The 26,736-nt window shown below is 43.3% G+C and overlaps 1 protein-coding gene across 4 annotated transcripts in view; it reads left to right on the top strand.

The window, feature by feature from the left end:
* Positions 1-26,736, top strand: part of ANKRD22 (ankyrin repeat domain 22) — a 57,962-nt gene that overhangs the window by 3,385 nt on the left and 27,841 nt on the right. For 3 of the 4 annotated variants that reach the window (XM_011218624.3, XM_034662399.1, XM_034662398.1), the window contains exon 2: positions 13,352-13,437. Coding sequence is in view for 2 of the 4 variants with exons in the window: in XM_034662399.1 (XP_034518290.1) it covers position 13,437 (1 nt within the window). In the remaining 2 variants the exon portion in view is untranslated. Of the gene's footprint in view, positions 1-3,279; positions 3,426-13,351; positions 13,438-26,736 lie in introns of all 4 variants that reach the window. The other variant, XM_034662400.1, reaches the window with a different exon arrangement.

Here is a 26,736-nt window from a genome sequence, read left to right as displayed (position 1 = left end):
TGTTCAAGACAAAGAGGCCCCTTTTGCCTCCGATTGGCCGCCCTATGGAGGTCTGCCCTCTCTTTGGGGCCCCAGAAGTCCAAGAGTTTGGAACGGTCTCTAGTCGCCACATCTGTTGACCTCCTAGGAGAATCTTATTTGTCGGCACTCACAGTACAAAGATGAAGCATGCAGGGTTGAATTTACGTAAGTCAGGAGGCCAAAATTACATTTTGCACTTCTGTAATTGTGTGGTGTTTGCACAGAAAGTGATAGTCCCTGGGGTAATAACCGCCCTCACCCGGGGTCCTTGCTGAGTCTAGATGGACCGGAGTCCTTGTTCTTTGTATAGAATTTCCTGGCTCTGGATTACCGTTAAAGTCAAGGGAAAGACATGAACTCTAATACCTAGTTGATTGCACTGGAAGGGATATTCATCTCAGAGATTATGTGTTTAAAAGCTTGTACCTTAAAAACATGTGTTCTTAAAATTAGGGGTTTGTTGTTGTTCATTCCAATAGTTCTCAAAGTATGGCTCAGGGACCCTGGAAATCCTCTCAGACGGATTTCAAGATCAAAATGATTTTCATAAACACATGAATACATCATTTGACTTTTTCACTCTCTTTCTCTCATGGGTTTGCGATGGAATTTTCCGGAGCTACACGTATGATGTCGCCATAGCTAGAACACAGACCCAGGCAGCAGAAGGGAGCCAGATCTCTGAAGCCAGATGTGAAAGAGATTTCCAGACTTATGCAACATGCCAGATTTCTCACCGATTTTGGTTTTGTTTGGGAAAATATAGTTATGTTGTAGTGAAAATGAGATAGTTCGTTTCACATGTGATCAGTTGTTTATTTTTTAACAAATTGATAAGATATTTAAAATCTTTAAATTTTATGTTCTAATGTGATACAAAAGGGGTAGTAAGAAGTCATGTAAACAAAAGCTCTCTGGAGTCCTCGATAGTTTTTAAGATCATTTGAAGAGTGTCAAGAAGTCCGGAAGCCCTAAAGCTTGCAAACGACTGGTCTTGGCTATTACCGAACTAGTAAGTTCTAAATGACCTATTCTTCATTTGAGGAGTTTCATCGTAACTATGGCGACTAGTCCGTGTCACTGAAAGCAGGAAGTGCTCCAGAAACAGAAATGGCAGGCACATTTGACTTTTTCCATTTGTGAGATTTACTGTAGTGCTCCCTTCCTGTTCGTACCCTAGGCTCGGGTTACTTTATGTCCGCTGTGTTCCCGTAGCCAGAACACTGGATGAGGCTTCAGAATTCCCAGAACTGTGTCCTCTCCTCCCACCCATCTTCCTGAGCCTAGTTTTCTCCTGGAAACACAGGAATGATGGCTCCAGATAGCTCTTGAGGTTGTCAAGAAGTTAATGAATACACAAGCATTTTGCAAACTCGCGTGTGCTTTGTAGATAGAAGACTTACTGCTATTAAACATTTCAACACCCAGGCAGATATGTGATGAAAATGTAAATTCTGTCTTCAGCTGATATGATTTGATCCCTTGGATTTAGGCCCATGAGATGCTGGCAAATGCAATTCAAATATTAACAGGGGCGCCTGGCTGGCTCAGTGGGGAGAGTGTGTGACTCTTGATCTCAGGGTTGTGAGTTTGAGCCCCACGTTGGGCATGGAGCTTACTTAAAAAAGTATTAATAGTGTTTGGGATATTGTTAGATTTTTTCTAAAGACCCTTTTTTTTTTTTTGCAGGGTTGTTTACAGATATGAAGTGTGTATAGGGAAGGAGAGAGGGGGGAGGAGAAGGGGAAATGATAGAAACATCTGACCTTCACTGTCAAAACATATCCTATAACAGTCTCATCTCCCCTGGGACTGCTCCCGTGCGATAGAAATCCTTCCACGGTAGGCTTTAACTGGTATTGAACAGCTCTTCAGTAGGTCCGAGTGGCATCCCTTTGAAAGGGAAAGTGCAAACACACGAGATGGCATGATATTGGTTCTTTAAATTTAAAATCCCTTTGGTCAGCAGAGAAAAAAGCTATCTTCTGTGTATCGGGCAAAGAAAGTGCCCACTAAAGTTTTTACTGGAATGAATAATACTATTTGAAAATACAGTTCTTAAATTTGTGGCTCTGTAAGCAAAGACATGACCTTTTCCAAGGACAAATAGTAAAAATAGCATATCTGTAAATAAATATTGGGGCATGTGCTGCCGGGCTTCAAACTCAGTCTCCTAATGCAGGTAACACTACGTGTGAGCTTGCTCAGGCTGACTTCGCACCATGCCACAGACTGCGGGCTTTAAGGGACAGGGATTTCTTCTCCCAGCTCTGGAGACCAGAAGTCACAGTCAAGGGGCTGGCTGATTGCTTTCCTATTGGGAACTCTCCTCCTGGCTTTCGGATGTTCCCCTTCTTGCCCTGTCCTCAGGTGGGTGGGGCAGGGGGAGAACTCTCTCATACTCTTTTGTTTTTTTTTAAGATTTTATTTAACTTTTTTTTTTAAGTTTATTTATTGATTTTAGAGAGAGAGAGAGAGAGCATGCCAGCAGGGGGAGGGGCAGAGGGAGACAGAGAGAATCTCAGGCAGACTCCCTACTAAGTGCAGACCCTGATGTGGGACTCGATCTGACCCCCCCCGAGATCATGACCTGAGCCGAAACCAGGAGTCCAACGCTTAACTGACTGAGCCACTGAGGATCCCCACATTTTATTTTACTTTTAAGTAATCTCTATACCCAGTGTGGGGCTTGGACCCACAACCTTGAGATTAAGAGTCACACCCTCTACCCACTGAGCCAGCCTGGTGCCCCATCTCCTCCTCTTCTTATAAGGCCACCAACCCTATAGGATTAGGACCCCAACCTCATGACATTATTTAACCTCAGTTACATCCTGGAAGTCCTGTCTCCAAATACAGTCACATGGGCAGTTAGACTGTCAATATGTGAAATTTGGGGGAGGAGGGGGACTGAATTCAGCCCATAGTACTTATCTGCCATTTGAGCATAAGTACAAAATAAACCATGGATGAAACCCCATGGTTTCCTACTAGTCTCTTAGAAACTACAGGATTCTTTGCACTCCAAGGGACAAAATAATCATGAGTATGTCATGGCACACAATGATTTATTCAGTTTCTCTGATTAAATGTCACACTTTGCCCTCATGGGTCACAGTCATATTGCATGACTTATGTTTTGAGAGGCTCAAATAAACACAAGGAAACACCCCCTCCCTCCTCTGGAGAGAGAAGGGGGAAATTCTAAAAGCTTGCTGATATTGCCTTTCTCTGACTTAATGGGTTTTTTTTAATCAGAAAAACCTGTCACTTTGAGGTGGGAGCTAGAACGCGTTCTGAACAAGGAGAGTCTTCAAGGTTTAGAATCAGAAGGTACCACGGATATCAGCTGGTCCAACCTCCTTACTTCACAGAAGAGGAAACGGAAGTCTTAGAAGGTGGTGGTAAGTTGTCAAGGTCACTGAGGACGACATGCAGCTGTTCTGTTACAGCCGGGAAATGCCATGAGCTCGCCACCAGCTAGTGTGATTAAATTTTGCCTTCACTGATTGTACGTACTTTCCTGGGCATTGTGCCAATTGATTCTCTTCACAATCTTGTGAAAGGAAGGCCGTGTGTTAGGGCAAAGGATGAAGGCTTGTGTTTCTAGAAATGGTACACGGAAGGGAATGGGGACAAGACTGGAAATCTGCAAACCATGGGACAATAAAGGTCAGAGTAAAAGTGGGACTCGGATGCCACCTGGAAACACATGGGCATCTGTTACATATGGTAAAGGGCTAAGTGAATTTGTGGAAGTGGATTATTAGGTGGCAGAGGCATTGAGCACAGAGAATGGGGCTACTTGGAGCTGGACAGATTGGACTTCAAAGCCAAGTCGATTAATTCTCCCAGGCCCCAAATGCCTAGTCAATACAGTACAACTCTTAGGAAGAGTACATGGAATCACGTCTAGAAAGCATGTGCCCTGTGTCTAGCATGGGAAGGGGTGCACGAAGGTTTCCGAGTCAAGCAATAATGGAGGCTGGAGTAAGATGATGAAGAGCCAGATGGAAACGACGACCTAGTAATCCCACGAAAGTAACCTTGAGATGGCGAGTTGGGGGTCCTCTGCTGAGGAGTGAGAAGTACAACCCAGAAGATGGATGAAAGCCTCAAGGACAGTGAATGGGAAAGGCCTGAGCACCAAAGACTGAGGCTCAATGGATGTCCACGTGTGCTGGGCAGCAGAAGGGGGATATGCTTCCGGAAGAGGAGTGGGCACATACACCAGGTCCCACGGAATCAGTGAGTGTTGGGGCAGGACTGGGATGCCAACCACGGACCTGTTATCCCAACGGAAGGCAAGACATAGATGGGCAGTCAGGGGAGCCTCAGAGCCTGGCAGCTTCTGCCTGCAAGGCAGGGCAGCAGAAGGAAGGACCTGGTAGACAGAAGATGAAAGACTGTGGAATACAGAAAGACATAAGGAAAAGAGTAAGAGCCTGTGGTAGTCGGGACAGGCTGAGATCGATAACGCAGGCGTGAGGATTCATTTTCAGGGGAAGAAGACCAAACTTGAGTGGCATTCTACTACTTTGTAACTCTTTCTTAACAAGTTTGTGCATTCAAAGAAATATCCATTTAGCACCCAAACTTTATTTTTTTAATTTTTAAAGATTTTATTTATTTATTTATTTATTTATTTATTTATTTATTTAGAGAGTGGGGGGAGGGGCAAAGGGAGAGGAGAGAGAGAACCTCAAGCCGACTTGAGTTGAATGCAGAGCCCGACACAGGGCTGAGTCTCACGACCCTGTGATCATGGCCTAAACCAAAATTAAGAATCAGAAGCTTAACTGAGTGAGCCCTCCAGGCGCCCCAGCATCCAAACGTTAGATAGCAATTTAAAGTATTGTTTTATGTGTCACCAAAATGCCAAAAGAGTCATTTTCAGAATGTTAATTGTTTTCTTATTCTTAGCGTCTTAAAAATGGCAGTCACTCCAAGGTTTCTGTTGTGTTCCTCTTCTACTCCAAGCCTCTTCTCTTTATTTTAAATCTATAAGGCCTCCTAGACTCTTTGTACTGATCTAGTCTCACATTACCCAGATTCCCTCCAAGGAAAGAGAAACCAGGATTAACCTAGCAAGTAAGGGTCCTCTCACCACCTCCGGCTGCCTCTCCAACTCTAAGAAGATGGTGGAAGCCTGAGAAACTGGTATCCTTGTCACACACAATTCATCTGAGACACAAGGAAAGGATGAAAAGAAAAGTATGGAGTCAAAGATACATTGTATCGATCCCCAAAAGAAGTTCTTTTAGTTCATATTCCACAAGGTAGACGAGCTTCTGGGAGTCAAGAGCTGTCTTACCAAGTAGAAAAATTCAAAAGTCACCTGTACTCAACCATACAGCAGTTATTGACCTCACAGCAATGGATTTTAGGTCTCAAGGTGGAATATTTTAGGAGGTAGGGTTTAAGTGGCTGACACTTCATCCTCTGTACTCGGACCGTTAGAGTCATGAACATGCCCCCCGGCCTTAGAAAGTGAGTCCATTTACTAGAGAGAGGCTGCGAACTAGATCGGTTAAGAGAATGCGTGTAGAGTGAGACAGACTGGGTTTGAATCTTGGTTCCAGCACGTTGCAGCCCTGTGACCTTTGAGCCATTAGATTAACTCCTCTGAGTTTCAGGTTTCCCATCTACGAAACAGGGATTGTAAGGAGGGCCTGGGTGGCTCAGTCAGTTGGGCATTCTTCATTCCAGCTCAGGTCATGATCTCAGGGTTGGGAGACCCAGCTCCATGTCAGGCTCTGCAGTGAGTGCAGAGTCTGCCTGAGATTCTCTCCCCCTGTCCCCCCACCCCCCGCTCAGGCTCTCGCTCTCTCTCAAATTCTCAAATAAATATATAAAATCTTAAAAAAAAAAAAAAGACAGGGATAGTTGTGCTACTTCACAGAGAGTTTGTTAAGTGTTCCCTGATCTGGCAAACTCAAATGCTCAGCCCGGGGGTCAGCACGCCGCGGGCCCTCAGTAAAGAGTCATCACTACGGCCAGTAGTAAAAGAGGATTTCCGATTAGCCAGTCAGTCAGATGGGCCGAGTCGGCTGGGGAGATATCCCGGAGCTGTCCTGCCAGTTCATCAGCCACACGGTGATACAGAACCATGTGCGTTGGGGGAGAGCAGGATGGGGGGGGCAGAGTCTGTCTCTTTACTTAACGGGCCGTGTAGCATGCAGATATCCAACTGCCTTTCTTAGGAAAAGCTGGGCTCTGCTTTGACACCCTGGTTCTTCTTTCAACCCCGATGTCAGAGCCAGAAAGAGATGTCTGCAATGCAGGTTAGACTCAGCAGACAAAGGCATCCTCCAGCAGATGTTTCATCAAGCTCTGACTTAGCTTGATGAAATCTATATTGACCTAGCCTACGGAAGCTGTTGCAAGAGAAAGAACAGCCCCTAGCGTTATGTCAGTGCCTAGAGAATGATTTCAATTCAAGAAGTGCTTAGAGGATGGGGAACAGATTTGTATGTGATCTTTAGTTTCCTCTCTTCCTTTGTCATTTCTCTAAGTGTGTTATTTTTCTAACCTTCCTGCAAAGATCATCTATTACTTGAATAACAGTATGGATTTAAAAGTTATGAAAGAAATACATCTCCTGTCTTACTAACACACCAGTGTGAAAAGCCAGTATGAAAGGGGAGTCGGGCCACCAAGGTCAAGAGGATTTGGGGAGGGGAGGACCTGGAGGCAAGCATCTGAGCATAAAGTGGTAAAACTTTGAGTTTATCTCCAATATGTTCTTTTTTTCTCTCCTCTCCCATTCCCGTCTTCCTGTTCACTGGAAAAAAAAAAATCCATTCTAGAAATATGAGATTTCTGATGCTGCCGGAGGGGTGGGGTGGCATTTCAAGACTTCACTTTAGGAGACAGACCTGATTGCTCTGAGGTTTTATAAAAAAGCTAAGGCCCTTCAGTGATTTTTCTGATGAAGGGATTGAGGATATGCCCCCCAACACTGTACTTTAAACTAAGAACCCCTGGTGAGTGTTTTGCAGGATAAATCTAGGATGAGACCTTGAGATCTGGCTTTTAAAAAGCTGGTATTTACATCTGCTTCCCACAGCACCCTCTTTATGACAATATGGATATTCTTTCCCTCTCATCTCAGGCTTTAGGATGTAGGATACCATTTGTGATGGTTAATTTTATGTGTCAAGTTGACTGGGCTAAGGGATGTCCGGAGTTGGTAAAACATGATTTCTGGATATGTCTGTGAGGATGTTTCTGGAAGAGATTAGCATTTGAATTGGTAGACTGAGTGAAGAAGATCACTCCCCACCCCATCCACTGGAAGCCTGAAGAGAACAAGAAGGTTCCTGTGCCCTTCCTGTGCCCGACTCCCCTTTCATACTGACTTTTCATTTTGTTCTCTCTGCTTGAGCTGGGACATCTGTCTCCTCCTGCCCTCACACATAGGCTCACCGGCTTCTCAGGTCTTTGGGCTCAGACTGGAACTGCACCATCAACTTTCCTGGGCCTCCAGCCTACAGATGGTGAGGCCCCACGGCCTCATAGTCATGTGAGGCAGTCTTTCCTGATATGTCTCTCTATAGATGTCTTTATTTACCCCATTGGTTCTGCTTCTCTGGGGAACCCTGACTGATAACACCATTCAACCAGCTACCCAACCAACCTTTTTGCTTCTTCTTTTTGTAAAACTTGAATATTTCTAAAATAGAGATCTCAAAGAGGAAAATAAAAATCATCCATGGGGCGCCTGGGTGGCATAGCGGTTAAGCGTCTGCCTTCGGCTCAGGGCGTGATCCCAGCGTTATGGGATCGAGCCCCACATCAGACTCCTCTGCTATGAGCCTGCTTCTTCTTCTCCCACTCCCCCTGCTGTGTTCCCTCTCTCGCTGGCTGTCTCTATCTCTGTCGAATAAATAAATAAAATCTTTAAAAAAAAAATCATCCGTTATCTTACTATCCAGAGAGAACCAACATCTTGGCATATATGCTCTTGGAATCATCTATGTGGGCAAACACACATGCACACACATGTGTGTGCATGCCGTATAGAGCTCTATGTGTTTATTTTACTAAATAAACGTTAGCGTATACGTGCTCCTGAATAACCTTCCTTTTTTTCTCTTAATATATGATGAACATTTCCCCACATCTTTAAATATATTCTTTTTTTTAAAGATTTTATCTTTATTTATTTGAGAGAGCACTCATGAGTAGGGGGAGGAATAGAGGGGGTGGGAAAGGGACAAGCAGGCTCTGCACTGATCAGAGACCCCATGCAGGGCTCAGTTCCACGACCCTGAGATCACGACCTGAACCAAAACCAAGTCAAATGCTTAACCCACTGAGCCACCCAGGCGCCCCATTGTTAACATTTTAAACAATGCTTGTGTTGACACTTATCTGTGACATCTGTCATCTGATCCTGCATGGCTGGGCCATTCCCAGGAGGGATTCCTATATTCTTTTCTCTTCTTGCAGGTGACATAGTTACAGAGCACATTAATGACCATGTTGGTCTAGAAAGTTCCAGCCCAGCGTTCACCTACATCATTTAGGAATGTAAGTCTAACTTTACATTTCATTATAGCCACTGCACTTTACTCCCTACTGCCCCAGACAAACCTGTATGTGACTGTGTATATGAAAATGAAAAGTAAATTTGCAGGCAACTTAAAATCTAGAAACTGCCTCCTAAAACCATTCACTTTCCTCACCACTTGGGAAAGAATGGGAGACACCTTTAGAAGCAGTGGCATGTTAAGAAAAAGAAGCAATGATATATAGCTAAGTGGAAAAATAACCAAGATGTAAATGAAATATATACTTTTATTTAAAGCATGTAAAAATATACATACAGTGAAAAATGAGTGTCTGGGGGAAAAATGCATGTAGGCATTCATAGCAAATACTCTTTGGATGACTTTTTAAAAACTAGTTCACTTATTTTCCAATAAAAAATAAGCAAGTATTACTTTACTCTTCAAAATAAATCTAACAAATGGCATGTTTTTAAAAGAAAGGGAAAGGGCATTAAAGCTTATAGCATGGGGCGCCTGGGTAGTGCAGTCGTTAAGCGTCTGCCTTCGGCTCAGGGTGTGATCCCGGTGTTCTAAGATCGAGTCCCACATCGGGCTCCTCCTCTGGGAGCCTGCTTCTTCCTCTCCCATTCCCCTGCTATGTTCCCTCTCTCTCTGTGTCTCTCTCTGTCAAAAAAATAAATAAAATCTTTAAAAAAAAATAAAGCTTATAGCTTGTGTGATTTCCTTCCTTCTTTAAAAATTGAGCAGTAAACCAGAGGACGACCCTTTCAGCCCCTTCCCACTCCAGTTTATGAGTCCTTAAATGAAGAGGAAGAATGACTTGATATGTAATTAATTTGAAATGTGCAGTTAAAATATAATCAACGTAGCTGATCGTAGAGGCAAGATGATGCAGTATATACACTCCGTCTTGGAAAACTGCTAAAAAAGTATTTTTTAGAATCAGGACAATGCAAAAATGATAACATTTTTAGACAAGAAACACAATATCAAATTGGAAACTGGGAGACGATCCTTCAAGCATAACTTTTTAAGAAATGATTCTCAGCAAAGAAAGTGGATACTAACCCAGGAATATTAAAACACTGGTCCTTATCCAACAATCTATGAACAAAGACTGTATCTTGCAAGAACCATGAAATGCTATCCTAGGAAGCTCTGTGGTGGGGTACACGATCAACAAACACAATCAACAAATGTAGAAACTCAGCAGTGGTCCTCATAAAGCTGAGTTTCTTTATATCCTAGATTAAGACAAAATTTCCAGGGTCCTGGCAACTTGCATGCCAGGCATCCAATGCCTTCAGAAAGTGTATGATCTGGGAATTTAACCTCAGGTCCAGGACCTTTGGGTGATACAGATCCCACTTGGTTGTTCTTTAAGACTGGACTCAGGAGGGACCTTACACCTGATGAGAAGGCAGATGGCTTAGCCAATATCTAAGAGACTAAATGAACCAACCAAAATAAAGGGCAACAGATGGGTACGTATAGGCATTTTCCAATGAAAAGTCACCACTTTTTGGGTGTATCAGTCAGGACAGATAGGTGTGAGCAAAAGAAGCCAAGTAGAAAATATTGGCCAGAGCTGACTAACTCCAAATGGGTCCAAGAACCAGGTTGGTAGACAATGCGGCCAAGGCCAATGCTAGAAATAATACCGCAGAACCGGTCTGGTGAAGACACCACTGGCACCATTATTCATTTGAGTCACTGCAATTAACACCCCTAATTTCAGCAACACTGGTCGTTGAATCCTGTGTTAGGAGACATTTCTCCATTGGCATCTTGTTTTTATGCATGTCTTACAAGCAGAGGCCCTGGTTGCCCGTGTTCCAGACTATCTGTCAAGGATGATTGCAGGTCTGTTGGCCATTAGGATGTGTTCTTCGGAGAAGTGTCTGTTCATGTCTTCTGCCCATTTCTTGACTGGATTATTTGTTCTTTGGGTATTGAGTTTGATAAGTTCTTGATAGAATTTAGATACCAGTACTTTAGCTGATAAGACATTTGCAAATATCTTCTCCCATTCTGTAGGTTGTCTTCTGTAGGTTTCCTTTGCTGGGCAAAAGCTTTTTATCTTGATAAAGTGCCAATAGTTCATTTTTGCTTTTGTCCCTTGTCTTTGGAGACGTGTCTGGCAATGTGATGTGATGAGCACTGGGTGTTATATACAACTGATGAATCACTGAACTCTACCTCTGAAACTAACAATGCATTCTATGTTAATTAATTGAATTTAAATTTAATTTTTTTTTTAAAAAACGATGCTTGCATAGCAGAAGTCTTGGAAAGTAAAAATAGTATGCTCCTACCGAGCAAAGGGGTAGACACTCTTACTGCCCATTATAAAAGATTCAGTGTGTTTTCCTGTGTATTTAAGTATCTATCTGGCTCATCCACTTTGCTCCCACAAGAACCTATTAGCCTGCAAGTAGGGCAAATTCTCATACCCTTTAGCTTTTGCACTTGCTTCTAGAATTGCTCCCATCGCTGTCTTCAGAAATGGGAGCCAGTCATTAGAACAGAGATGGCAGTCTCTGCTTTTTCTCTTCTGAGCTTCTAATTCTAAGCTCAGATGGTAGGTGCTTCTAATTGGTGGCCCTAGGTCATGTGATGCTTGAGGTAAAGGGAGTCTGGGAAATCCAATATTTGTTTTTCTACAGTTTCCATGGTGGGAAAGCCTCCAAACATAGGTTGTTCAGGATGACAGGGGGAAAAAACCAGACAAATGTCCACTACATCAGTAGTTAGTCTATAGTTCCCAAATTGATACAGAACAGGAATTCTTAGGACTTCGTCAAAGGTTAAATCCAAAGCCACAGGTCTGTGATACTCTACAGGGAAAGACTAAATTCCATGGCTCCTGGCAGAGATGTTTGTGCCACTTAGCAAAAAATACACCAGATGGCGCTCTAAGTAGTGATTATACTTCTGCTTTCCCCTAGCTGTGTTGGGTGCATTGTTAGGGCAGAGCAGAATCCTTCCAGGAAAAGATCAATGTGGCCAGATTCCAGCTGTTCCTATCATATTTCTCAAATAAGATGGCTTCTCGGGCCATGGGTGATTCAGGGCTAGGAGGAAGCATGTTACAGGTGTCCAAGGGCTACCATAACAACGGACAATAACTCAGTCATCACCACCTGGGATAATAAGGAGAAGGCAGGACAGGAGATAGGAATGTTCTCTAAGAGGATGGTGGGCTGGTGGAGATGGGGAAGCAGCCCTGGGGGAAGAGGGTCCTAGACAAACATATTTATTGGAGGTTTTAGTCTACTCATTCTGTAGAAGTCTCGAAGTGTGTGTGTGTGTTATGTTTAAGAGTAACATTCATGTACACACATGTGCAGATAATAAGCTCAATTAACTATTCTAAAGTGAATATACCTGTGAAATGATACCCCCAGATCAAGAAATAGAACTTTGCCGATACCCAGAAACTCTCTCAAGTGTCTCCCAATTACCATTTCCTTCCCTTCCTCAAAGATAGCCACTACTCTGATTCTAATATCTTATTAGTTTGCTCTTTTGAACTTTATAAAAATGGAATTGTATGTACATACTCTTTTGTGTCTAGCTTCTTCACTCAACATTATGGTTGTGGGATTCATCCATATTTTGCATGTAACATAGTCTGTTCATTTGTATTGCTATATAGTATTCCATTATATTACTGTATCAAATTTTATTTATCTATTCCACATTCCGTGAAGTCCAACATTGGTCCACTGCAAATAATGCCACCTGAACTTTTTTTTTTAATGTCTTTGGTATTTACATTTTGGTTAAGCATATGCTAAGAGTAGAATTTTCTGATCATAAGATATTTATGGGTACAGTTGAAGTAGATACTTCCAAAAAAACTTTCCCAAGTGGCTGTAACATTTCACACTCCACCTGCCCTGGGCTTTAACTTTGAGGGACATCAAACGTCTGAAGATGAATGGAATCTTCCATCTTGGATCCTCAAACTTCTTTGTGTGGTTAACTGATGTTGGGGAGGAAGAATTCTCTCTGCCATTCAAGATCCTTCTAGCTGGAGTAGGAATCAAATTGACACTGACATAAGACAGATTAACAGGAGAAAATAAAATTTAATTTTATGTGTATGTGGAATCCACAGAGACATGGACATTCCAAAGACAGTCAGGCAAAATGAAGTATCTATGTGAGTTAGAACTGAGGAAAAGGTGGTAGGGGTCTGGGACTTCAAAGGGAAGGAATGCAATTCACAGGAAGATGAAAGAGCAAATGTTCTTCAACAAATGCATACTGGGCCCTTCAGAAACAATGCGGCATGGAGGACTTTGATCAAACAGCCCTTGCTAAGTTCCTCCCTGGTTACCACACCTAGTTCATATCATTACAGAGTTATCTATCCTGATAGCTGTCTTACTGGAGCAAGTCCTCTATCTGAATTATTTTGAGGGGGGAGGTAAAAAGAGCTTTCCCTGAATCTGCTGGGTTTTGATTGCTTTTTAACTTAAAATGATCTTCATGCCCAAGTGGCGCATCTTGGGTTTGCCTGCCCTTGGCCCCCGTGCTGAGTTTGTGGACTGACTGTATGTATAGGAATCTCATATTTCTTAGCACCAGCTAAATCACCGTCCTGCTTTGTCAGATAGCTCTTTCCTTCACCCACACTTTGTTTCTTCCTGAATCACTGCCAAAGTCCTGAGTATAGTCCCCTAAGGGTCAGAATTATAAACTAGAAGTCAACATTTGGTTCAAACCCGGTTCAAAAGCTCATGGGGAACTCAACTCACTTACTCAGCCACACAATAAATTTTTGCATATTTCTCTCTTTTTTACAGTTTTGAAGACACACCTTGAAATTTGGATTTCAGTTGGAAAATAGCATTTTTTATCATCTTCTACGTGGAGACGTCACACAGCTACAGTGAGTATGGATACTCCTGTTACTTTTCTTCTACTTAATATTTTAAACATAAAATATGAAAAATATTGACTCCTATATGCTTAATATTTTTCCTGTTGAAATTGCACGGGAAACCTGACACTAGCTCTTAGCTAATTCAGTCTTCTTGTTTGACCACCTAGAAATAAAGCTGCAAATGATGCCATTGCCTCTGGGCTAGTGTCAGGAAGACCCACTCTGAGAGGGAAACTTTCTAAGAATTACGGATTTATCATCTGTGCCCCTTATTTGGTCAGAGTTAATAATGCTTATGTGGTAATGCAACAGGACAATAGCTGGCCAAGTTGACCTTGAAGAAGGTCAGGGAATCCAAGCTCACATTGAACAATCTGGAGCTTCAGTGATCTAGTGATGTCTGGGGAGCCAAAATGAGCCAAGGTCTGGCAATCAAGACACCATCACGGCCTCAAGAAGTCCACCGAGATGAAGGTTTTTGATGTTCTGCCACTTGCCACCTGCTGATTTTGAGCAGATAATTTTGCCTCCCAAAGTCTTAGTCTCTTCCTCAGTACAAATGGGGACAATAGTAGTAGCAGCCTCATTGGCTGATTGCACAAGAACGCTCATGTGGATGAGGGCCCTCACACGTGCCCAGTGAATAGTAAGCACTCGATAAATGCTAGCCGTTAGTTTTTATTATTATCTCAGGGAATTACTATCCTCATAGTTTGATTCAGACACTATGTGTGAAGCACCTGGCAGACAGCTTGGCCCTGAAAAGTGCTAAGTAAATGAGCGCTGTTATCATCGATACCAAGAAAATGTTAAGGAAGTCACGAAAAAAGATGCTGAGGACTGTCTTGTAACAGGAAAGGGAGTCACTAAGTACCGGTAAGGGGCAAAGGTAGGATACAAATAATTGCACAAAAAATCTCACTTTTTGCAAGTTAATTAATGAAGGGTGCGCACATCCATAGAAGATTGGAAGGCTGTATACCGACAGAGAGGCCAGACAACATAATGGTTCTAGTGACAGATTCTGAGCCCAAGTGTCCTGGGTTTTGACCTCATGTTGCCTCATGACCTCATGAGTCGTATCACCCTGGCAAGTTATTTAATGTCTCTGGGCCTCAGTTTCCTCATCTGTTAAATCATTGTTCTGTTTAACGTGGTCAAAGATTGTTGACCATATTAGAGGACTTAATATATATAAAGGGCTCAGACTACTCTCTGCAACAGGAAGTGCCAACCATGTGTTTGATAATGCTGTGGGTTTGTGTTGCTTGTGCACCAGGATTCTTGGAAATTAGTTTCTTCTCTATTTCCCAAATTTCAAAGCTGTTTATTTTATTTATATTATTCTTTTTAAAGATTTGCTTTATTTGTTTGGGTGAGAAAGAGAGAGAGAGAGCAGAAGGAGGGGGAGTAGGAGAGGGAGAAGCAGGCTCCCCCCTGAGCAGGGAGCACAGAGTCCTGGGGCTCGATCCCAGGACTCTGAGATCATGACCTGAGCTGAAGGCAGACCTTTAACCGACTGAGCCACCCAGGTGCCCCCATAAAAGTTGTTTATTTTAAAAACTGGAAAATTAAGATTGAAATCAGGTGAAGCAGTATTTCTCAAACTTTTCTTCTTGTTTCTTTTAGGGAAGGCTTTCAGACATCCTTCCCTAATTGATGCTTCTCCATGAAATTGTAGTACCACAGACATACTGGATATCCGTTTGTGTGCTGTATTTAAATCCGTGCTACCTTCACAAAAACTAAGTTTTTCTTCTCGCTCCAAGAAGTAATTTTGTTGGGAGGTGGGAGTGATATCATCCCCATTGTGCACACGTTAGTTAAAAGAAACAAGCAAATATTGATGGCCAAGGAAGAAAAACTTAGGGTAGAAAATTTAGTAGGTCAAAACTTTGGTAGCAGCAATTGGAACACACGCGTGAATCTGTTCCTATTTTATGGGTTATTTACCATAAGGTCTTTTTTAGGTTTTATGCCTAGAATAGAAATGAGCAGGCAGTTCTGGCCCAAAAATTGCCTATTGCGAAATGAGTGTCATTGTCAAGAAAGTAGACCCACGAAGGTCAGGAATAGTATTTGTTTTACAGCTTTATTACTTTTTTAAAAGATTTTATTTATTCATTTAAGAGAGAGAGAGAATGAGCATGAATGGGGGGGGAGGGACAAGCAGACTCCCTGCTGAGCAGGGAGCCTGATGCAAGGATAAATCCCAGGACTCCAGGGTCATGACCTGAGCCGAAGGCAGACGCTTAACAGACTGAGCGGCCCAGGCGCCCCACAGCTTCATTAATTTTATGTGAAGAATTTTTAGAATCTCAAACTCAAATGCATTTATTTATTCATTTTAAATATTTTATTTATTTTTTTAAAGTAGGCTCCACACCCAATGTGGGGCTCATGCTCAATGACCCCAAGATCAAGAGTCACATGCTTTACCAACTGAGCCAGGCAGGTGCTTCACAAGTGCACTTATATACCAGTCCAAAACTACCTTTGGATCAGAAAGATCAAAAGTCACCATTTCTCAAAGTGGCCATGGACACCATCTTCAGAATCATCTGGAATGTTTATCGACGTGCAGTTCCCCAAGTCCTCACATATTCTGGTGTGAGTGTGGGGAATTGACATTTTAGCAAGCTGCCAAGCTTTTTGTAGGCTCGTCATAGAATAATGATAGGGTGATGCTAATCGCCATGGTAGCTCACTTGCATAAATCTGTGTGTGCCAAGACCGGAGGGTTCCTGTACATCCCAAAGGAGGGGAAAACCCAGGGAACTTGAGCAGTCTTGGATTTCTTCAAAGCCTCGGAAAGTAGGCTCAACCCACTTTCAATTTGATTTAAAAAATAAGGATGTGAGGGGCGCCTGGGTGGCGCAGTCGTTGGGTGTCTGCCTTCGGCTCAGGGCGTGATCCCGGCGTTCTGGGATCGAGCCCCACATCAGGCTTCTCCGCTGGAAGCCTGCTTCTTCCTCTCCCACTCCCCCTGCTTGTGTTCCCTCTCTCACTGGCTGTCTCTCTCTGTCAAATAAATACATGAATAAAATCTTTAAGAAAAAAATAAGGATGTGAGATGCTTCTTACACTTTAAATGGCCCTTGGAATGCCTACCCGTCAGAGTTTCATTAGTCTGTTTAAGCAGTGCATCACACAGCTGGCTCATAACATAATTGTGAGAGTGAGGAATGCAAAATGGAAAAAGGGGAAGAGTGGCTAACAACATAGACAAAAACTCCCATCAGTCAGCATGCTAAGTGCCTTCTGGAATGGTTGGCCTTGAATGGTATACTATGGTTTTTCAGCCTTTTCGATGCTGCCGTTCTTAATGCTTTCAAAGCAATTTAAAAATGGCAACATAATGGAATGTCTCAGGTCAGGGGATAGCTCTGTTCACTCGTTTCGTGGATTCATGATTGACGGGGAGAAAGACAGAAAGCCTTGCATTGAAAGAGTGGTACGTGAGACAAAGGCCTTGGGACCCTGCCTTTTTCTATGGGAAGCGGTTGGCTGAAAAGGTCTGGGCTTTACCAAGAACTGGAGGAGATAGGTCAAGCTCTGCAGAGGAATGATCAGAATCTGGGCCCACCACAGTCTGACAGGCCTGACCTTAACAACAGCTGAATTCAAAAAACAAAACAAAAAAATCCAGAAAACAACCCTTTATTATGAAATAGAGCAAAAGAAACAAAACCCCATAAAAACTTGAGATTGCATTTCATAACCTCAGAAGAGAATGTAACAGGGTGAACATTAAGGCCCCACAAGAAAGTAGACATAAATCCTCTCTTTTTCAAGCCCTAAAAGGCACCAAGAGCAAGAGAAAATTGCAGTTCAAAGTGTAAATAAAGTAGGTAACATCCTCGGTCCCAGGGCAGAGTAGTAAATCGACACCCTAGAGAGTACAGCTTGTCTCACACTGTGAAACTCGGTTTACTGCAAAATGGCGAGAGCCTTATAATTTAATTTATCCAGGAGATTCCCCGGTCACTGGAGGAATAGTGGACAGTTTGCAGATGTAAGTGGTTATATCCCGAAACAGTCATCCAAAGTAACAAGATTTGTCCGTAATATAGTTACTGCTTAGCTTCTTTTCAGTTTTTACCAAGAAATAGAAATAAACTCTCATCTCAGATACATGGACGTATCTAAAAAATTGAGAAACACAAATCACAGCATTCCAATGACTGTGGGATCATAAGCATGGTATTTACTCTTTGTTTGTCCATTGAAGTACATGATAATAACTAATTCTGTGAGTCCATGATGGACGATGACACAGAAATAGAACCCACTGTGGAATTAAGTGTTGCGTAAGCGCTAAACAATTAAGTGACCTACTTTACATTTAAGCTTACAATGCCAGGGAGGAGGAGGTTAAGATGGCGGAGGAGTAGGGGACCCCTTTTTCAGCCGGTCCCCTGAGTTGAGCTGGATAGGTACCAGGACCAGCAGGAACATCCACGGAATCAGCCTGAGACGCAGGAAGATACATCTGGATCTCTACAAATGAACATCTCCAGCGCTGAGTATCGAGGTACGAAGCGGGGAGCCGTGAAACCGCGCACAGATATCGGAAGCTAAACAGAAGGGGGAGGGAGCCGCCGTGTCAGGGCGCCGGGAAGCGGTAGCCACCTGCAAGGGGGAGCGGACAGACCGCGGACCCGCACGCTTGAGACAGCAGGCTGAGAAGGGAGCTCCGGGAGCGCACGCGGGACGGCTGGCGGTTGGCGGGCCACCTGCACGGGGGAGCAGGCGGACTCGCGGACGGCACCCGCGAGACAACAGACTTAGAACGCGAGCTCCAGGAGCGCGTGCGCGGGACGGCTGGCGGGCCACCTGCACCGGGGAGCGGGCGGACCGCGGACCCGCACTCTGGAAACAGCAGACTGAGTCCGTGAGCCGGGAGCGTGCACCACCAAGCATCTCACGGAGCTCCGGAGCTCCGGTGTGCTCACTGGATCGAGGCTGAGACCGGGAGCTCCGGGAGCGTCCGCGGGGCGGCTGGCGGCTGGAGGGCCACCTGCACGGGGGAGCAGGCGGACTCGCGGTCAGCACCCGTGAGACACCAGACTGAGACGGGGAGCTCCGGGAGCCCGCGCGGGGCGGCTGGCGGCGGGCGGGGTTGGAAACACAAAGGACAGAGACGTGCCGGCCCTGGAAGTGAGGGCTGGGACGCCGGGTGTGGGGCGCACAGCCCGGGATGCTGCAGGGTTGAGCAGCACCAACAGAAACAGAGTTAAAGTGGCCAGAACATCAGTGGAGAACGATCCGCGATCCCTCTGTTCTGAGACAGAGGCTGAATTTCAGCCGCTGCTGCTCTCTCAGAAGAGGCATAGCAAACCGCCAGGGAAAGCCGCCAGAGAACAAAAGCCCGGAAATACCGGCTCACAGGGTGCCCATCCCCATCCCCCCTCGCAAGGGACACAGAGACTCTACCCAAACAGGGTTTTCTGAGTACCTGCAGGCAGGCCCCTCCCCCAGAAGGCAGGCTGAAAAATCAAGAAGCCCACAACCCGGAGCGCCTGAGTGGCGCAGTCACCAAGCACCTGTCTTCGGATTAGGGTGTGATCACAACGCTCCGTAAGGAGTCCTTCATCGGGCTTCTCCACCGGGAACCTGCTTCTTCCTCTCCCACTCCTCTGCTTGGGTTCCCTTTCTTGCTGACTGTCTCTCTCTCTCTCAAATAAATAAATAAACTCTTTAAGGAAGAAGCCCACATCCCTAAGATCTCTATAAAACAAGGGCGCACGGCCTGGGTCCCAGTCAACACTTGGGCTCTGGACAACCCTGCAATCTCTCTTCATCAGAATGACGAGAAGGAGAAGTCCCCCCCAGCAAAGAAAAGATAATGAGTCTGTGGCCTCTGCCACAGAATTGGCCTCGGCCACAGAATTAATACATATGGATGTATCCCAATTATCAGAAATGGAATTCAGAGCAACAATGGTCAAGATGATGAGTAAACTTGAAAAAAGCATCAGAGAAAGCGTTGCTGAGAATATAGAATCCCTAAGGGCAGAAATGAGAGCGAATCTGACAGAAATTAAAAATTCTATGAGCCAAATGCAGTCAAAACTAGAGGCTCTGACGGCCAGGGTCACCGAGGCAGAGGAACGCGTTAGCGAATTGGAGGATGGGTTAGTAGAAGAAAAAACGAAAATAGAAGCTGGTCTTAAAAAAATCCACGCCCACGAATGTAGATTACGGGAGATTACTGACTCTATGAAACGATCCAATGTCAGAATCATCGGCATCCCTGAAGGGGTGGAGAAAAACAGAGGTCTAGAAGAGATATTTGAACAAATTGTAGCTGAAAACTTCCCTAATCTAGCAAGGGAAACAAGCATTCGTGTCCAAGAGGCAGAGAGGACCCCATCCAAGCTCAACCAGGACAAACCTACGCCACGGCATGTCATAGTGCAATTCGCAAATATTAGATCCAAGGATACAGTATTGAAAGCGGCCAGGGCAAAGAAATTTCTCACGTACCAAGGCAAAGGTATCAGGATTACGTCAGACCTGTCTACAGAGACCTGGAATGAGAGAAAGGCTTGGGGGGGCATTTTTAAAGCTCTTTCAGAGAAAAACATGCAGCCAAGGATCCTTTATCCAGCAAAGCTGTCATTCAGAATTGATGGAGAAATAAAGACGTTCCAAAATCGCCAATCATTAACCAATTTCGTAACCACGAAACCAGCCCTACAGGAGATATTAAGGGGGGCTCTATAAAGGTAAAAAGGCCCCAAGAGTGATACAGAGCAGCAAGTCACAACCGATACAAAGACTTTAAAGAGAAATGGCATCATTAAAATCATATCTGTCAATAATCTCTATCAATCTAAATGGCTTAAACTCTCCCATAAAACGCCACAGGGTTGCAGATTGGATAAAAAGACATGACCCATCCATTTGCTGTCTACAAGAGACTCATTTTGAACCCAAAGATGCATTCAGACTTAGAGTAAGGGGATGGAGTACCATCTTCCACGCAAATGGACCTCAAAAGAAAGCTGGAGTAGCAATTCTCATATCAGATAGACTGGATTTTAAACTAGAGGCCATAGAGAGAGATACAGAAGGGCACTATATTATTCTTAAAGGAAGTATTCAACAAGTGGATATGACAATTATTAATATATATGCCCCCAACAGGGGAGCAGCAAGATACACAAGCCAACTCTTAACCAAAATAAAGAGACATATAGATAAGAACACAGTAATAGTAGGGGACCTCAACACCCCACTATCAGAAATAGACAGAACACCCTGGCAAAAACTAAGCAAAGAATCAAAGGCTTTGAATGCCATACTCGACGAGTTGGACCTCATAGATATATATAGAACACTACACCCCAGAACCAAAGAATACTCATTCTATTCAAATGCCCATGGAACATTCTCAAGAATAGATCATGCTCTGGGACACAAAACAGGTCTCAGCCAATACCAAAAGATTGAAATTATCCCCTGCATATTCTCAGACCACAACGCTCTGAAATTGGAACTCAACCACAAGGAAAAACCTGGAAGAAACTCAAACACTTGGAGGCTAAGAACCATCCTGCTCAAGAATGACTCGATAAACCAGGAAATCAAAAAACAAATTAAACAATTTATGGAGACCAACGAGAATGAATACACAACGGTCCAAAACCTATGGGATACTGCAAAGGCAGTCCTAAGGGGGAAATACATAGCCATCCAAGCCTCACTCAAAAGAATAGAAAAATCTAAAATGCAGTTTCTATATTCTCACCTCAAGAAACTGGAACAGCAACAGAGGGACAGGCCTAACCCACTGACAAGGAAGGAGTTGACCAAGATTAGAGCAGAAATCAATGAATTAGAGACCAGAACCACAGTAGAGCAGATCAACAGGACTAGAAGCTGGTTCTTTGAGAGAATCCATAAAATTGATAGACCACTGGCAAAACTTGTCCAAAAACAAAGAGAAAGGACTGAGATTATTAAAATTATGACTGAAAAGGGAGAGGTCACGACCAGCACCATTGAAATTGCAAGGATTATTAGAAACTTTTATCAACAGCTATATGCCAAAAAACTAAACAATCTGGAAGAGATGGAGGCCTTCCTGGAAACCTATAAACTACCAAGACTGAAACAGGAAGAAATAGATTTCTTAAATAGGCCAATTAACTATGAAGAAATTGAGTCAGTGATAAACAACCTTCCAAATAATAAAACTCCAGGCCCAGACGGTTTTCCTGGGGAATTCTACCAAACATTCAAAGAAGAAATAATACCTATTCTCCTAAAGCTATTTCAAAAAATAGAAACAGAAGGAAAGCTACCAAACTCATTCTATGAGGCTAATATTACCTTGATCCCCAAACCAGGCAAAGACCCCCTCAAAAAGGAGAATTACAGACCGATTTCTCTAATGAATATGGATGCCAAAATCCTCAACAAGATCCTTGCTAATAGAATCCAACAGTACATTAAAAGGATTATCCATCATGACCAAGTGGGATTCATACCTGGGATGCAAGCATGGTTCAACACTCGCAAATCAATCAATGTGATACATCATATCAACAAGAAAAGACTCAAGAACCATATGATCCTCTCAATTGATGCAGAAAAAGCATTTGACAAAATACAGCATCCTTTCCTGATTAAAACCCTTCAGAGTGTAGGAATAGAGGGTACATTTCTCAATCTCATAAAAGCCATCTATGAAAAGCCTACTGCAAGCATTATTCTCAATGGGGAAAAGCTGGAAGCCTTTCCCTTAAGATCAGGAACACGACAAGGATGCCCACTCTCGCCACTATTATTCAACATAGTACTAGAAGTCCTTGCAACAGCAATCAGAAGACAAAAAGGGATCAAAGGTATCCAAATCGGCAAAGAAGAAGTCAAACTGTCTCTCTTTGCAGATGACATGATACTCTATATGGAAAACCCAAAGGAATCCACTCCCAAACTATTAGAAGTTATAGAACAATTCAGTAAGGTGGCAGGATACAAAATCAATGCCCAGAAATCAGTTGCATTTCTATACACGAATAACGAGACTGAAGAAAGAGAAATTAGGGAATCCATCCCATTTACAATAACACCAAAAACCATGCGTTACCTTGGAATTAACTTAACCAGAGACGTAAAGGACCTATATGCTAGAAACTATAGATCACTTTTGAAAGATATTGAGGAAGACATAAAAAGATGGAAAAATATTCCATGCTCATGGATTGGAAGAATTAACATAGTTAAAATGTCCATACTACCCAGAGCAATCTACACTTTCAATGCTATCCCGATCAAAATACCGAGGACATTTTTCAAAGAACTGGAACAAATAGTCCTTAAATTTGTATGGAACCAGAAAAGGCCCCGAATCTCCAAGGAACTGTTGAAAAGGAAAAACAAAGCTGGGGGCATCACAATGCCGGATTTCGAGCTGTACTACAAAGCTGTGATCACAAAGACAGCATGGTACTGGCACAAAAACAGACACATCGACCAATGGAACAGAATAGAGAACCCAGAAATGGACCCTCGGCTCTTTGGGCAACTAATCTTTGATAAAGCAGGAAAAAACATCCGGTGGAAAAAAGACAGTCTCTTCAATAAATGGTGCTGGGAAAATTGGACAGCTACATGCAAAAGAATGAAACTTGACCACTCTCTCACACCATACACAAAAATAAACTCCAAATGGATGAAAGACCTCAATGTGAGACAGGAATCCATCAAAATTCTAGAGGAGAACATAGGCAACAACTTCTATGACATCGGCCAGAGCAACCTTTTTCACGACACATCTCCAAAGGCAAGAGAAATAAAAGATAAAATGAACTTATGGGACTTTATCAGGATAAAGAGCTTCTGCACAGCCAAGGAAACAGTCAAAAAAACTAAGAGACAGCCCACGGAATGGGAGAATATATTTGCAAAGGACACCACAGATAAAGGACTGGTATCCAAGATCTACAAAGAACTTCTCAAACTCAATACACGAGAAACAAATAAACAAATCATAAAATGGGCAGAAGATATGAACAGACACTTTTCCAATGAAGACATACAAATGGCTAACAGACACATGAAAAAATGTTCAAAATCATTAGCCATCAGGGAAATTCAAATCAAAACCACACTGAGATACCACCTTACGCCAGTTAGAATGGCAAAGATAGACAAGGCAAGAAACAACAATTGTTGGAGAGGATGTGGAGAAAGGGGATCCCTCCTACATTGTTGGTGGGAATGCAAGTTGGTACAGCCACTCTGGAAAACAGTGTGGAGGTCCCTTAAAAAGTTAAAAATTGAACTACCCTATGACCCAGCCATTGCACTACTGGGTGTTTACCCCAAAGATACAGACGTAGTAAAGAGAAGGGCCATATGCACCCCAATGTTCATAGCTGCATTGTCCACAATAGCCAAATCATGGAAGGAGCCGAGATGCCCTTCAACAGATGACTGGATTAAGAAGCTGTGGTCCATATATACAATGGAATATTACTCAGCTATCAGAAAGAACGAATTCTCAACATTTGCTGCAACATGGACGGCACTGGAGGAGATAATGCTAAGTGAAATAAGTCAAGCAGAGAAAGACAATTATCATATGATTTCTCTCATCTATGGAACATAAGAACTAGGATGATCGGTAGGGGAAGAAAGGGATAAAGAAAAGGGGGGTAATCAGAAGGGGGAATGAAACATGAGAGACTATGGACTATGAGAAACAAACTGAAGACTTCAGAGGGGAGGGGGTGGGGGAATGGGATAGACTGGTGATGGGTAGTAAGGAGGGCACGTATTGCATGGTGCACTGGGTGTTATACGCAACTAATGAAGCATCAAACTTTACATCGGAATCTGGGGATGTACTGTATGGTGATTAACATAATATAATAAAATAAAATAAAATAAAAAGTAAACTTACAATGCCAATGTGTTTTTTTAATTTTTTTATTTCTTTTATTTTAAGGGCAGGCTGACCCCATTTCCTTTTCCATTACCATACATTTCTTTCTGGAAAATTCAAAAGTGATTTCAAATTTCAGCAAGATTTCTTAAGTCTTGGAGTAAAGACCTGATCTTAGTACAAAACAGCAATTATTACAAATTGGCCTCAGAATCCTGGACCTTATTTTAAGTGAACAAACGATCTAAGAAGCTTTCATAAGCAAGAGGATTGCAGAAAGGCATGGCAGGACTCCAGTGCGTAGAACTCAGAAACACAAACATTCTGATTAGCAAAAGTACTTACTTGATTGGATAGCCATTGTCCCCATTTAAAGGTGCTAAAATGAAAAGCAAAAGTTCTTATGTTATTTAAAGAAGAAATAACCCTATATAGTCAAGGAATTTACACAGGTTGTAGAGGGGGAAAAGACTTTAATAAGTTATCTAAACTCTCTCATTTCTTACTTGGGGAACTACTGATTTATTTGCTGGTAACTCTCCAAATCTTTGCCTCTAGAACAACTCTTCACTGTAAAATTCTAGAACCAGATAACAAACTTCCCACTGGATATTTCCACTTAGACGTGCTGCAGATGTGTCTCTTAAACACCACTCCTACAAACTGGGACACACTGTGTCTCCTCAGCCCTTCCCTAATCTTGTTTCCCTTCCAGTGTTTTGCACTTTGGTGAAAGGCACCAAGCCAGAAACATGCCTGCCTTCCTTGATTCCACACGTCGCTTATATCGGATTGAGAATTCTGGCTCTCTGTAGCTTCTATGCATCTCCAGAGACTATATCAGCCAGAGCCCAGTAAGGAAAACCATACAACTTATTTTTTAATTTTCATTTTTTGGGTACATATTTGTTTATTTATTTGAGAATGAGAGAGCCAGGGCGAGTGGGGGATAGGGGCAGAAGGAGAGGGAGAGAAAGAATCTTCAGCAGGATTCACACCCAGCACAGAGCCAGAGGTGGGGTTCCATCTCACAACCCTGAGATCATGACCCGAGCTGAAATCAAGGATCGGATGCTTAACCAACTGAGCTACCCAGGTGCCCCAACCACACCAGTTATTTTAAGTGAAAAAATTTAGTGTAAGGAATCAGTAAAGTGGGTATTGCAAGGCTGAGAAGGCAAAGGGAGAACATTGAGGTGACAAAATTGCAGATGCAGCTACCACCTCTTGGACTGGGAGAACGAGGACCAGAGGTTGGAGGTTGGGATTACCAGGAGGTAGGAGCATGGGGGGAAGGACCCTGAAATTCTTGGGACCCAGGCATGGTGGAGGGACCACCGTCTGCTCGCTGCTATGGGAGCTCAGGGAGGGGTTGCACCTAGTTGGGCTGGAGGAAGGCGGTGTTTGGAGTTTGTACCTTTGAAGGGTATGATTCAGCTGGTCCAGGGAGTGCAGATCAAAGCCAGACCTATCGCTGTTTGCAGGAGGAAGGGCTATTGCTGGGCTTAGGCTGATGGGATCAGCAAACCCATAAGAATGATCTGCTCTCTTTCTGCCTCTTCAGTCTTGCAGTCTTCGTTGAGGGCTCCTCATGGGGGAAATCTAACAGGAGGCCAGTGGGGAGAAGAGGAATGTAATTTACAGACAGCTACTATGAGCATCACGGAACAACGTATAGGGACATGTGTTTGGTGCCAGGAGAAAACAGTTGTCCAATGACAAGAATAAAACAATTTAGTTTGATATCCTTTGGATTGGGGGAGTAACAGTGCCACCCAAGCATGGGGACACTCTTCTCAAGGGACGTTGGGCAGAGGCAAGCTTTATGGAGTATTAGAAGGAGCGATATGGAAACAGGGCTACCCTTGGCTAGCAGGTCAATCAGGGAAAAAGGTAAAAATGTCTTTGGTCTAAACTGATCGGCCAGGGTTGCATATCTGCCTTTATTTAGAACTACGATATTAGCACAGATTCTTGGCAGTTGGGGATTGGCTGGCTGGAAATACTGCCTTTCTGATCAAATGGAGCATTTCGAGGAACACGAAAATTCTCTCAGTTTTGGTTTGCTGACGTGGCATTCTGGGCAAGCGTGTAGCTCCATCTCGGACATAGAAGTTTATTTCAGCACTGCCTAACAAAGCATTTTCAACAAAAAGCCCATTATTTCTACCTCCTACTTCCTCTTCTCTCCGTCGCCAGTGCCGCTCTCCAGTGCCGTTCTCCAGCTGTTATCTCCCCTCTGACCTCCTGCAGTTGCCTCCTAACCGATCTTGCTGCTTCCTCTCCCGCCTGCCTCAAATCCGCCTCCACACAGTGGCCATAGTGATGGCTTAACAAAGCCATCTATTTAACTGAAGATTTTATTATTTATTATTATTTATTATTTATTTATTTATTTATTTATT

The sequence above is a fragment of the Ailuropoda melanoleuca genome, chromosome 6, assembly GCF_002007445.2.
Source record: "Ailuropoda melanoleuca isolate Jingjing chromosome 6, ASM200744v2, whole genome shotgun sequence".
NCBI classification, from domain to species: domain Eukaryota; kingdom Metazoa; phylum Chordata; class Mammalia; order Carnivora; family Ursidae; genus Ailuropoda; species Ailuropoda melanoleuca.
This window is presented reverse-complemented; position numbering and strand designations above follow the sequence as displayed.